General features: G+C 55.3%; 1 protein-coding gene across 1 annotated transcript; it reads right to left on the bottom strand.

The window, feature by feature from the left end:
- Positions 1-301: 301 nt before the first annotated feature.
- On the bottom strand, positions 302-4,711 carry LOC129333892 (uncharacterized). The gene has a single exon (XM_054985834.1). It carries the CDS (start codon positions 4,709-4,711, stop codon positions 302-304), a length of 4,410 nt encoding a protein of 1,469 aa, XP_054841809.1.
- Positions 4,712-14,462: the final 9,751 nt, after the last annotated feature.

The raw sequence follows: 14,462 nt of genomic DNA, 5'->3' as shown, positions 1-14,462 counted from the left end.
CCTCTAGCTGGCCTTGCTGGATGGCTGCCCGGGCTGTCCCTCTGCTGGCTGCTCCCGCCCCCTCCCTTGGCCTGCTGGGGGATGCGGTTCCCCTTCGAGCTCTGCGCCGGCGCGGGCGTCCCGCCGCGGCCCGGCTTCCTGGGCGGCCGCGCTCTGCCTCGCCCGTGGCCGCGGCGTCCTGCCGGCGCGGGCCCTGGTTGCCGGGGTTGCGGTTGCGGCCGAGAGGACGGCCTTCCCCCTCCGCGGCCGCTTGCTGCTCGGCGCCGGGCTCCTGGCCTCGGCGGGCCGGCGGCCGCGGCCGTCAGCTCCGCCGGGGGGTCGAAGGGGCCTCCTCGTCTGGGCGGCGCTCCCGTGGCCGCGCCGGTGTTCCTCCCGGCGTGTCTCCCGGCCGTCTCCAGGGGCCGCAGGTAGGTCTCTTCGCCGGCGGGGGCGAGGGAGGGGGTGGGGGTCGCGGAGTCCGAGGGCGTGGCACCGCCGCCCCTCGGACACACACCCCCCTGAGCGTCGTGCCGGGCCTTCCGTCTTCGGCGAACATCCGGGAGAGGAAGTCGGCATTGGCGTGCAACTTCCCCGGGCGGTGGCGGATCGTAAAGCTGAAGGGAAGAAGGGATAGATACCACCGTAAGACTCTAGCATTATGGTCCTTTAGCCGGGACATCCAGAGAAGGGGGGCGTGGTCCGTCACGAGGGTGAAGGGGTTATTGACAAGGTAGTATTGGAGGGCCCCGACGGCCCATTTAACTGCCAGTGCCTCCTTCTCGACAACGGCGTATTTTTGCTCGGCGGGCTGCAGCTTCCGGCTAATGAAGAGGACGGGGTGCTCTTGACCTTCGTGCTCCTGCGACAGGACAGCCCCGAGCCCTGCATCCGATGCATCTGTTTGCAGTATGAAGGGCTTGTCGAAGTCGGGGTTGCGGAGTACGGGGCTCGCGGACAGGGCGGCCTTCAGGTCCTCGAAGGCACGTTGGCCCTGGGGTGTCCATTGGACCCGGTTCGGCTGGTCCTTCCTCAAGTAGTCGGTTAGGGGGCTGGCGCGGCTGGCGTACTGGGGAATGAACTTACTATAGTAGCCGACGAGCCCCAGGAACCCGCGCAGCTGCTTCTTCGTCCCCGGTCGGGGGCAAGCCTCGAGGGAGGCCACTTTGTCTGGTAGGGGACGCAACTGTCCGCGTCCTACCAGGAATCCCAGGTACTTGAGCTCCTGGAAGCCGAGACGACTCTTCGTGGGATTGGCTTTGAGGCCTGCGTCGCGGAGAGCCTGAAGCACGAGCCGGAGGTGGCGAAGGTGAGACGTCCAATCTGGGCTGTATATCAGGATGTCATCGATGTAAGCGGTGGCAAATCCTTGACAGTGGGTTAGTGCCCGGTCCACCAAGCGCTGGAAGGTGGCCGCCGCCCCGTGCAGCCCGAAGGGCATCACCTGGAACTCGAAGAGGCCCTGGGGAGTGGCGAACGCGGTCTTTTCCTGGTCCCCCGGCGCCATGGGGACCTGCCAGTACCCCTTTGTCAGGTCTAGAGCCGAGAGGTAGCGGGCTGTGCCTAACTGGTCAATCAGGACGTCGGCCCGGGGCATCGGGTATGCGTCAAACTTCGCTACCTTGTTAACCTCCCGATAGTCGACGCAGAACCTCACTGACCCGTCCGGCTTTGGCACGAGGACGATGGGGCTCCTCCACTCACTGGTTGATGGACGGATTACCCCTAGGCGTAGCATCTCATCTACCTCGCGGGCTACGGCGTCCCATTGTTTCCTGGGCAAGGGTCTCCACGTCGATCGGGCGACCTGCCCCGGGGCCGTGGGGATGGCGTGCTCTGCTAGATTGGTGCGTCCGGGCCGGGTCGAGAAGCAGCCTGGTACTTCGTCCAGGAGTGCTCGGAGTTGCTCTTGTTGCTGGGGGCTTAGGGCAGCGTCCATCCCTGGGGAAGCGGTTTCTGGCTGGCGCGTCGTCCAGGGGAGCTCCCCGTCTGGTGGTTCCAACGGGTCATCGGCCAGCTGGCATTCCCCCGCCGATCGTTCGCACCACTCCTTTAGATCATTGACGTGCAGGCGTTTGTTCTGCCGAGGGGATGGCCCACACTGCACCTCGTAGGAATGGGATCCTAACACTCGATTGACTCGGAAGGGGCCCTGCCAGGGGTCCCCTTGCTTGGACGGTCCAAAGACCCGGCGGCTCACTAGAACCCGGTCGCCCTCGAGGAAGGTCCTGGCCCGGGTTCCCCGATCATAGCGGGCCTTCTGCGTGGCCTGGGCTTTCTCCAGGTTCTGTCGAGCCAAGGAGCGAACGGTCTCCAGGCGCTCTCTGAGTCCCCGGACGTATTCGGGGGCCGGCTGGCCCGGTCGGGCCGGGGTCGTGGCCCACTGCCCCTCCTTTACCTCCAGGATCCCGCGTGGGTTGCGTCCATATACTAGCTCAAACGGAGTGAACCCCGTCGATGCCTGGGGCGACTCTCGTACGGCAAAGAGGAGAAGATCGAGGAACAGGTCCCATTGGGCGGGTCGGTCGTGGGCGAGCCTCCGGAGCATCTGCTTCAGGGTCTGGTTAAACCGCTCCACTAAGCCGTCTGTCTGGGGATGGTAGATCGACGTGAAAATTTGGCGTATCCCCATGGTGCGGCATAGTTGGCGGGTGATTGAGGCCGTGAAGGGTGTCCCACAATCCGTGACGATCTCACGGGGTAACCCCACTTGGGCGAAAAACCGAATAAGGGCTCGGGTCACCCCCGGGGCCTGCATAGTCCGCATGGGTATAGCCTCAGGGTATCGGGTAGCGTAGTCCATGAGGACAAGGATGAAGCGGTGGCCCCGAGAGGTCCGGGGTAAGGGTCCCACAAAGTCCATAGCTACCCTCTCGAAGGGGCTGTGGATCACAGGCAAGGGGGCCAGGGGGGCCCGCGGTGGGTGTCTCCCCGAAGTCCGTTGGCACGTCTCGCAGGTCCGGCAGTGGCTCTTGACAGCCTGGTCTACCCCCGGCCAGAAGAATCGTGTCAGCACCCGGGCCAGCGTGTTATGAGGTCCTTGATGTCCAGCCCAGTTATGATCATGGGCGTGCCGCAGGACGATCTCGCGATACTCCCGGGGCACTAAGAGCTGGCGGACTTCCCTACCCCGCTCCGTCGTGAGTCGGTACCACACGCCCCCTTCTTGGACTATCCGCGGCAGTCTCCCCGCCCGCCGAGGGTCCCGTACGATCCCTTCACTCACCGCCACTGTGTCTCGGAGCTTCTCGAGAGTAGGGTCGGCGGTCTGGCTGGCGACGAACGTTGGGTCGGCAGGCCAGTCAGGGAGGTCGGCCCCTGGAGGCGGGGCGGGCCCCGGCTGGTTGTCCTGTCTCTCCACCGGGAGGGCCTCCTCGGGGCCCCGGGCGGCTTGTAGGTGTTGGTGGAACTCAGGAACATCTCGGCCCAGAAGTACGGGGTAGGGGAGGTTGGTGACCCTGGCCAACTCTACCTCCCAGGTCCGCCCCTGGCATGATAAGGGGACGCGGACCACTGGGTATGTTTCAGAGTGGCCGTGGAAGCAGGCCACCGTGGCGGTCCGGACGACCGGTAGCCCGGCGGGGAGCAGCCGGGTGCGGATCATGGACACCGAGCTGCCGCTGTCCAGGAACGCCGACAACCGCCGTCCCGACACCTCCACCAGAATCAGGAGTGGCGGGGGCCGGGGAGGCGGAGTTGTAGCCGGGAAGGCCTCTTCCCAGCCCGCGTCGCACTCCATCAGAGGGCAGTCACGTATGTAGTGGCCGCGCTGGCCGCACCGGAAGCAGGGACCCCGGTCATCGTTTTCCCGGGCGGTCTTTGGCGCCCCGTCTCGGTTGGGGCCTGGTGGGGGGCGACCCCACAGGCCCTCGCGTGGTGGCGCCGATGGCGTTGGCCTGCTGGGACCGCTGGAGCCTTCTCGATTGCCCGGTCGGGCCCTTCCGGTACGGGGGGCTTCGGGTCCCCGAAAGCCCGGACCCTGGGGGCGACTTCCGCTGCCCCCTTCGCGGGGGGGTTCCCGGGGGTCGGCTGCTGCCGTGAAGTTCTCGAGCAGCGCGGTGGCCTCCTTCAGGGTCGCTGGCCGGCTGCAGGCCACCCACTGTCGGGCCTTTGGCGGGAGGATGTTCAGTAGTTGCTCCAGAACTACCTGATCTACGATCCCCTTCTCCCCCTCCGTCGCGGGTCGTAGCCAGCGATGAGCCGCGTCGCAGAGGGCGTTGACCAGGGTCCGCGGCCGGTCGACCTTCCGATAGGTGATAGCGCGGAACTTGAGACGGTAAGAGTCTGGGGTCACTTCATAGCGGTCGAGGATGGCAGCCTTGAGTGCCCGGTAATCGGCGCCCTCTTCCTTGGGCAGAGCTCGCAGGGCCGCTTGAGCTTCTCCCGTCAGGTAGGGTCCGAGGATGAAGGCCCACTGGGCCTGAGGCCACTGGGCGGCCTCCGCGGTTCGTTCGAACGCCTCCAGATAGGCATCGATCTCGTCCGTCTCTCCCAGCTTCGTCAACTGGAAGGGGGTCCCTCGACTTGGGCCAAGCGGTGCGCCGGCCCCTCCTCCGCCCAGGGCTTGGGCCAACCCGCGCAGGAGGGTGGCCTGGGACTCCTGCTGTTGAGCGGTCAGGTCTCGCAGGAGCCGCACCTGCTGTTCCGCCATCCATTGGCCCAGCTGGCCTAAGTCTGGGGCGGGCGGACCGGTGGGCCCGGGGGCCGCAGCAGCGCCGGCGACGGCCTGGTCCATGGGCTCTGGAGGGTCGGTCCGGAGGGGAGTTCCTGGCGGGGACGGCCTGAAAGTCGACGGGCGCAGGTAGCTCCGGGCGCGGGACCACCCTGGCGGGGCGGGTAGGCGTGGTACCGGCCGCTTCACAGCAGGATCAGTGCCTGCATTCTCCACCACTTTGTCAGGTGTGTGGGCGCCCCCTTGCGGCGGGGGGTGGCGGCGGGTCGGCGCGGGACGCCCCCGGCGGGTCCGTGCTGGGTCCCTGTCAGTGGGTGGGGAGGAGTTTCCCCGGGTGAGGGCCGGCTTGGTCCCTGGGCGAGTCCCCCTCAAGGCCTCAGATGGGCGGCCACCGTCTGGTCTGGCGTTGCCAGCCAGCAATTAGCTCCACCCGACCAGTCAACCTTCCAACAGCAGGATGAACTGGCCCAGTCACATGCGACTCTCTCCTCCTCGGCCTTGGGGCTCACCTCCCTAAATACCTCTGCCCCTTATGGCCAACCCCACCCTTCCCTTCCAGTGCCCGCCCCCAGTGCCATTCCCACCACCTGGGCCAGGCGTGGCCACATCCTGCTGCCCCATCCGCCCTGGCCCCATTGGTTGCCTTGTCCCTGCTCCCTCCCTTCCTTCCCTCTGTCCCGCCCCCTGTCTCTTCCTCCCCCTCTAGCTGGCCTTGCTGGATGGCTGCCCGGGCTGTCCCTCTGCTGGCTGCTCCCGCCCCCTCCCTTGGCCTGCTGGGGGATGCGGTTCCCCTTCGAGCTCTGCGCCGGCGCGGGCGTCCCGCCGCGGCCCGGCTTCCTGGGCGGCCGCGCTCTGCCTCGCCCGTGGCCGCGGCGTCCTGCCGGCGCGGGCCCTGGTTGCCGGGGTTGCGGTTGCGGCCGAGAGGACGGCCTTCCCCCTCCGCGGCCGCTTGCTGCTCGGCGCCGGGCTCCTGGCCTCGGCGGGCCGGCGGCCGCGGCCGTCAGCTCCGCCGGGGGGTCGAAGGGGCCTCCTCGTCTGGGCGGCGCTCCCGTGGCCGCGCCGGTGTTCCTCCCGGCGTGTCTCCCGGCCGTCTCCAGGGGCCGCAGGTAGGTCTCTTCGCCGGCGGGGGCGAGGGAGGGGGTGGGGGTCGCGGAGTCCGAGGGCGTGGCACCGCCGCCCCTCGGACAGAAAAGATACCCCATAACTTCAGCTCTGATACACATTCTGTAACACACTTTAACATGGTGAGGGGATTTGAGTGTATCAGTGAAGCTAAGAGCAATACCGTCAGGTGTGCAGTCTCGGTCAAGAATCTAAACTCTTAATAGAGTCCCTCAAGGCGAAACAGTCAAAGCTGAGACACCAGATGAAGATGCAGGGCTTTTTTTCAGCAGGAACATGGTGGAACGGAGTTCCGGCACCTCTTGAAAATGGTCACATGGCCAGTGGCCCCACCCCCTGATCTCCAGACAGAGGGGAGTTTGGAGTTCAGTGGCGAGGAGGGCAATCTAAACTCCCCTCTGTCTGGAGATCAGGAGGTGGGGTCACTGGCCATGTGACTATTTTCGCTGAGGGCAATTTAAACTTTAAAAAACTTTCCTTTTGTTCCAGCTGACCCAAAGTGACATCATTGTGCAGTCCTGAGATCCATCACTGAGTTCCACCACCTCTTTTCCCAGAATAAAAGCCCTGCAAAGATGCATCCTCCCCCTTCAGGAATCAATGGTCACATTAGCAGAAGAGAATTGACTGTTCCAATGTGATATAAACGGAGGAATCCTTGAAGGGTAGCTAATGGGCAGCAGCAGTAGTGGAAGGTAACACTGGTGGAGGATCTTTCACAGACAACGTCAGTGTCACACCCTGGTTAATACTGCATAGAAGGCGGCAGTGGTAAACCACTTCTGATCATCTCTTACCTCATAAACCCTATGATAAGACAATCCAAAATGAAATAAGATGTAGTTCTGGAAGACAGGGACCTCAGGTTGGATGGTGCTGAATTAGTTACTGGCAGGGCTTTTTTTCTGGGAAAAGAGGTGGTGGAACTCAGTGGGTTGCCCTCGGAGAAAATGGCCACATGGCTGGTGGCCCCACCCCCTGATCTCCAGACAGAGGGGAGTTTAGATCGCCCTCCGCGCCGCTCAGCGGTGCGGAGGGCAATCTAAACTCCCCTCTGTTTGGAGATCAGTGGGACGGGGCCACCAGCCATGTGACCATTTTCAAGAGGTTCCGGAACTCCGTTCCCCTGCGTTCCCCCTGAAAAAAAGCCCTGGTTACTGGGGAGGAGCAGAGGACAAGTACGAATAGTGCTGTTCTGAATGATGGGACTGGATTAAAGCTGAAAGGATGTCCAGTTGCTGATGTGAACAGATTCAAAAGGAACGTCCAAAGCTGTGCAGCACATATAATAGGAACATGGAATGTGAAAAGTATGAATCAAGGTAAGCTAAGAATAATAAAATGAGAAATGGAACGTTTAAACATTGCAGTCCCGGATGTGAGTGAACTAAAGTGGACTAGATTAGGACATTTTCAGTCAGAAAATTACCTACTATTTTCCTCTGGAAATGACAAACTCCAAAGTGGTGTTGCTATGATTATGATGATCAGTGCATCTTGTTTAGGTGTGTGATCAGTTTCTTCTTGGACACTTGTGTAAAAGCTTTCGGTTTCTTCCACTTCAGTGTCTGTAGTTTGGGCATAAACTTGAATGATGGTTATGTTGATAGGCCTTCTGTGAAGTCTGATTGATAATGTTCAGTCAGACTTTGCATTGTAGCTCTTGATTGCTGGTGCTACTTCTTGCCTCACTATTAGAGCAACAAAGCAGCCATGCTAGCCCTCTGCAAGGCAAAGATAGATCAAGCAGTCCCCATATCTAGGTGAACCACAGGAACAAAGACCGTTAGCTGGGGGGGGGGGTGTCAACAAATATTCTCTTTTGCCCAGCAACCAGGCCATGATAATTAGCCAATTGTAATTGAGTAATGACATAAAGGTATAGGAGTCTGCCACTAGGATTGCGAACTCATGCTTGGGAAATACATGGACATTTGGGGGTGGAGCCTGGGGAGGTTGGGGTTTGGGGAGGGAGGGACCTCAGTGGGGTATAATAGAGTCCACCCTCCAAAACAGCTATTTTCTCCAAGGGAGCTGATTTCTGTAATCTGGAAATCAGTTGTAATTCCAGATCTGCAGCCCCCACCCGGAGGCTAGGCAAACCAAGGGAATCCACCCAGATAGTGATGAACTGTAGCAAACAATTCCGGGAATATTAAATTATCAATACTTTATATTCAGTGCAAAGGTGCAAAGTGCAATTATATAAATATACAAATTGATAAATATACAATAAATACACAAGGAATATCTGCTTTCTCTGTCTCAACGTGCAATAAATATTACTTATTTTTTATCCTTTGTCCAAATCATTATGGAGAAGGTTTTCAGAGATCAATGTCCGTAAACTGTATATGATGGAAATTTAGCAGCATGCAAAGTTGTAAATGGAGAGTCCTGATGTGGATGCTGGGTGGCTCCAGTCCAAACTGTAAATTGTTCCAAAAGTGCCGACGGGATTATGCGTGCATATTTATACAATTCCCGTTTCGTATATTACATACTTCTTCCTGGGCACGATTAAACATGGACTGTGGGTAAGAGTATAACATAGACAAATTCACTTTAACATCCATTAAAATCCATTAAAAATTCAATTAAAAATTCAATTTCTCATATATATATCTACGTCTATTTCATCCACTCACCAGTCCCCCAAACGCTGGTGACTCAATTATTGCTGCTTATACCTTCTTTTCCAAGCTTCAATACATTACACGCATAAATCAACAGACAGACAGAAATCATACAGAGGAAAGGCTCCCTTAATCACAAACCCTGAAGTGGATAATTGGCCCAATTACAGCAATTAACAATACAATTATAACAATTACGCAGCAGTACAAGAAGCAATACTACTTACACCACATACCAGAATCTGACAGTAACATTAAAGGAACATGCCGACAGTAACGTTAAAGGAACATGCCGACAACATGAATGATATATCTTAAAGGATAATAATCATCAAACCTTTTTATACCGCCCCGAAGGGCACCTGATGGATAAAGCAACGTGGGCTATACACTATCCTAAAAAGCATGAGTAGTCCATTTCACTATTGAGACCTCCCGGTGCCAGGCTCCCAAGTTTGAAAATCCACCTTGATTCGAGTTGTAATAGTCTCCTGGAGCTATCACAAAAGCTGTCCCAGATCATGTCTACAACTGTTATCTTAAGTTCTCTGGGGTTGTGCTGATGATTTAAGCAGTGCTGGACCAGTGGTGCCTCTCTGACCTGATTGTGAATTCTGGAAATATGTTCCTGTACCCTGATTTTAAGGGGCCGTGTTGTGCTGCCCACATAGATCAAGGGGCAGCTACAACGAATTGCATATACCACGTTTGGTGTCCTACATGTACTAAAACCACCTGGGGTATCCCGACAATCGGGGATTAGTTCTTCAAACTTAACCATGTGAGCACAAACATTACAGTCCCCGCACTGGAAGTGTCCCCTTGGCGCGGGGATGGCCAAGCTGTGTGGTTGATTTTGCTTTTTAAATTCGGAACAGGTAAGTAGATCTTTTAGGCACCGGGTTCTATGGAGACCGATGTCGGGGCCCGCCTCACACCCAGGGATGTTATTCACAAGATGCCAGTGTTGCCGAACAATTCGACAAATGGGGGGTGGCCAGAGTGGTGTAGTCAAGCGCCCATTTCAAATGTTTATTTCCTATGCGGGTTTTTGGGGCTAATAGTTGTTCCTGCGATGTCCTCACAGCCCGATTCCTAGCTGCATCAATGGCTGACGGCGGGTAGCCTCTGCTAGCCAATGCTTTCCCTAATTGGGTGCCACTTTCCCTAAAATCAGCATCTTGTGAAGAGTTCCGTTTTAATCTAAGATATTGACTGATAGGAATGTTATATTTTAAACGCTGTGGGTGGAATGAAGAAAAATGGAGGTACGAGCACCTATCTGTATTTTTCTTAAAGGGACGCACACCTAGTCTCCTGTCTTTGCTTTTATGAACAATCACGTCCAGATAGTTAATGCATTCACAATTCCCCTGCCAAGTGAACTTAATATCCACACTAACCGTGTTAATCCACTGGCCAAACTGTTCTGCACTGGCACGAGTCTCCATAATGGCTATGATGTCATCTATGTATCGGCGGTAATACCTAATGGTATTACCATTAAACGGATGGTAACGGATATTACCTCTTAAACGGATTGATGTCATTCAAAATGTAATCCTTCTCTAGTTGCGCCATAAAGAGGTTGGGTTTGTGATTAAGGGAGCCTTTCCTCTGCATGATTTCTGTCTGTCTGTTGATTTATGCGTGTAATGTATTGAAGCTTGGAAAAGAAGGTATAAGCAGCAATAATTGAGTCACCAGCGAATGGGGTACCGGTGAGTGGATGAAATAGACGTAGATATATATATGAGAAATTGAATTTTTAATGGATTTTAATGGATGTTAAAGTGAATTTGTCTATGTTATACTCTTACCCACAGTCCATGTTTAATCGTGCCCAGGAAGAAGTATGTAATATACGAAATGGGAATTGTATAAATATGCACGCATAATCCCGTCGGCACTTTTGGAACAATTTACAGTTTGGACTGGAGCCACCCAGCATCCACATCAGGACTCTCCGTTTACAACTTTGCATGCTGCTAAAATTCCCACCCGGAGGCTGGCAAACCCAGCTATCCCAGGCCTCCCCTTCATGGTTCACCCTCTCTTGAGAAAAATCAAAAAGAGTCCAGTAGCACCTTTAAGACTAACCAATTTTATTGTAGCATAAGCTTTCGAGAATCAAGTTCTGTTCGTCAGATGCATGATCCAAACTGGTCAAATACAGAAAAGGAGGGGAGATAGGGGAGAGAAGGAGACATATATCAGAAGGGGACAGGATGCAATTAGTGGGGAGGCAACCAAAACATTCCTTTGATAGTAAATGTGTATCAGTGAAGGGCAATCTAAACCCCCCCTCTGTTTGGAGATAGCAAAGGAATGTTTTGGTTGCCTCCCCGCTAATTGCATCCTGTCCCCTTCTGATATATGTCTCCTTCTCTCCCCTATCTCCCCTCCTCTTCTGTATTTGACCAGTTTGGATCATGCATCTGATGAAGAGAACTTGATTCTTGAAAGCTTAAGCTGCAATAAAATTGGTTAGTCTTAAAGGTGCTACTGGACTCTTATTGATTTTGCTACTACAGACTAACACGGCTAACTCCTCTGGATCTATGACCTCTCTTGAGAGTTCAGGCAAGAATGAACTAACTATCGTTATACTAGTAACAAAGATGTGAGGCCCCGCCCCGCCGGCCGCGCCTTCCCCTCGTCCTGCCGTCCTACGGGCTGCCACCAGGGGGAGGTTGAAGGTGCTCCCTCTGCCTCAGACTGGATAGGGGCAGTGGTTCAAGCACCAAGCTCTGCCTCCTATCTGCTGCTTTGGAAGTCTCTCGCTCTCTCTCTGACCTGCCTTCCAACCAGCCTTCTCCTCCCTGGCGTCATCGGGAGCTTCCCTTTTATAATCCCTCCTGGCTCTGCCCCCCTGGCCCACCACCAATCCCCTCCCCTGGATCAACCGCCCCTTGAACGGACACCTAGCTGTCCCCCCCCCGATTGGGTCAAACGCCCCTCTATCACCCCCTCAGCCCGTGCCGTTTCCTCCGTGCCTGCTTCTCCCCTCCCCCGCCTCTCGCCAATCCCTGGTGCCCCTTCAGACCGGGGAGCCCTCCCAGGAGCCATCCAGCCAACCCAGAGCTGGGACGGCTCGCTGGTCGTTTCTCCCCTCACCTGCCCCACCTGGGCCCTCCCTCTGCCAGCGTTCGGCCGCGCCCATCCCGGGGATGTTGCCCGGGGCGGCCGCGGCGGCGGCAGCGCTGCCCTTCCCCTCAGGTTGCTCCCACCCCGCCACCCCGCTGCTGCCGTTGCGCCGAGCCGGTGGCCCGGCCCCGGCCGCCCCACCGCCGCGAGCCGCGGCGGCGGCAGGCTCCGCCGCTCTGGCGGCGGTGGCGGCAGGCCCGGCCACTCCAGCGGCGGCGGCGGTAGGCCCCGCTGCTCCAGCGGCGGCGGCGGCAGGCCCGGTGTTGGCGTGCCGGGGATGCCTCGGGCTGCCGTCGGCTCCGGGCCCGTTGCAACGGGCCCCCAGGTAAGCAGGGGGGTTTGGCGGGGGCCAGGAGGCTGGTGACGGGCCTCCGGGGGGGTCTGTCGGGGTGGGGGGTAGGGCCCAGTCCAGGGCAGGAGAGGCCCGCCCCAGACACAAGAGAGGCATGAGTTGCCTCCTACCCCGTGCCTGATTCCAGAAGGGTAAAGGTGGGGGGGGGCATTGGCACCTACTCTGCTCCTGATCCTGGCTGGGTGAAGGCAGTAGACAAGCATTGCCACGTGCTCTGCTCCTGATCCCAGCTGGATGAAGGCAGTGGGCAGGCATTGCCACCTGCTCCACTCTTGGTCCCAGCTGTATGAAGGCAGGGGGTAGGCATTGCTGCCTGCTCCGTGCCTGATCCCAGCCTGGGCTTCCCACCATGGTGTGTTCTTTGGAGGGACGGGCTGTCTCGCCTGGTCTTTCCTCCATGGCAGCACCCTCTTGTGGTGCACCAGGGTAGGAAGAGAGTTGTCTGGAACACAGTCTTTTATATAGTAGGATGTTTCAAGAAGATGTTTCAAATATGGATAACCTTGTTTGGTATATGAAGTCATAAGATAGTAAGTTAGCCAAGAATCTGAGTCTTTGAAGTGGGATAGGCAGCTATTATGAGAAGGTTCTGAAACCCTATAAATATGACAAACTAAACTGATAGTTTCTTCTTAGAAGGGGCTCCTTGCCTGTGACCTTCGTATCTTTGGGTAAGATACTTTTTGGGACTCATGTAATTGCTCTCCTTTAACGAAATGTGTAGTTAATGGATGATTTTCTGTTGATCGAGTTATTAAGAATGCTTAGTAATTATTTTGTAATAATAAAAGCTTAAAAAGGAAGCAGAGACTCCATTATTGTATCACTAGTGCATAATACCTGGGTAAGAAAAATCAAACTCCGGGTTGGCAAATTCCTGGAGATTGGGGGTAGATCCTGGGAAGAGGTAAAAAAAGAAACCTCAGCAGGATATAATGCCATTTACACCACTCTCCCAACGCTTGCGTTTCCTCCAGGGAAAGTAATCTCTGTAGTCTGGAGATCAGTTGTAATTCCAGGAGCTCTGCAAGCCCCCTAAGCAAGCCCAGATCGCTTTTCCCTCAACCAAAAGTGTCTGCTTTGTAGGAAAGATGTTACAACCCCTTGGGTCATGTGATCAGCTACCGAATTAGAATTCATCAAAATGTTTGACACTATCTCTTCCAAAAGCTTAACAAGGACTTGGCATTCCTTAACGATATTAATAGAACTGGGGACTCCTAGCTGTTACAGGTGAAAACAACCTTCACACAACTAGAGAAATGACCGGTTACTGCTATTGTAAATGGTCTCTGCACTTTCTTGACTATGCTTGACATTGACATTTCATCCTGATCTTCTGTATTTCAGGGCCGCTTGAATCTACTAGTTTTTTTGTCCATTACCTTGCAAGCTCAAAGCTGCTTGTATCAAGAAAAGTGGGTTAAATGTTCCTAAGTAACAAACAAACCACAAGATCCGAGACAGTATGGTGAAAGTTTATTTTAAGTTCCTTTCCTAGCAATTCCTAACACTGAACGACCCTTTTTTCACTGCCGATGTACACAGAGGGTGATGTTTTAAGTAAGAATTATCCTCTTATATTTCTTCTATCGGGATTCATGATCTTTTTCTTTTTTCTTATTCGTACACGTGCACAAATATGCATGTTGCCGTATATGGCTAAGAACATGATGCACAATACACACCATACCCTCCTTCCTTTCACTCAGTCATTGAGAACTTTTGTAAGTGGGAGGAAACACATATCAGAGAATCTTCATGTAAACATCTCTTACATAGCAGATGCCCCATTTAGGACTTGTCATGTTACCCCCTGCCCCCCCTGCACACACCTTGCCCTTTAATTCTCTTCCCCTCCTCTTTGTTTTCTTACTTTAATACAACATTCTAAACAAGGTGGGATATGAACAAAGAAGTCCACAATTAAATTCTCACTTCTACCTCAGTTTCTAGTTGGGTAGCCTTAAGAAAGCCAGCCTAATTCAGCCCCATAATCCACCCCATCTCCAGTACCATTAACCATACCCCATCCTGGGTAGCTCAGAGAAGCCTAATCTCAGCAGATCTCTGAAGCTAAGTAGGGTCAGGCTTGGTTAGTAATTGGATGGGAGACCTTCAAAGAAAACCAGGGTTGCAGAGGCAGGCAGTGGGAACACCCCCCCCCTTTAGTCTCTTGCCTTGAAAACTCCAGTAGGGGTCACCATATGTCAGCTATGACTTGATGGCACTCTCCACCACCAAGTATTAGAATTGCTACAGGCCTGGAGAAATACGTCCTGATCCTTTAAGAAAGGCTTAATATATGGAAATGGTTGGATGAGGCTTTTCAGTGCATGGAAGTAAATAACATCACCCAGGAAGCAACACCTCATTAAGCCTCTATTAAGAGACAGGTTTTTTGCGCTGCAGGCTAACAGGTGAAGCAGGACTTCTAGTCCGTGATGGTTGCAATGCTTTTTTCTGCACCTGGTCTTGGGGAGGTCTGAATGCTTCGGCCACCAGAAGGACCCAAGTGGCGCGACCGTCCACTTCTCTTGGGAAGTCTCCTTTGCAA

Source organism: Eublepharis macularius, chromosome 7 (assembly GCF_028583425.1).
Source record: "Eublepharis macularius isolate TG4126 chromosome 7, MPM_Emac_v1.0, whole genome shotgun sequence".
Classification (NCBI taxonomy): domain Eukaryota; kingdom Metazoa; phylum Chordata; class Lepidosauria; order Squamata; family Eublepharidae; genus Eublepharis; species Eublepharis macularius.
Note: the sequence above shows the minus strand (reverse complement) of the source record. Positions and strands in the feature narration are given on the sequence as shown.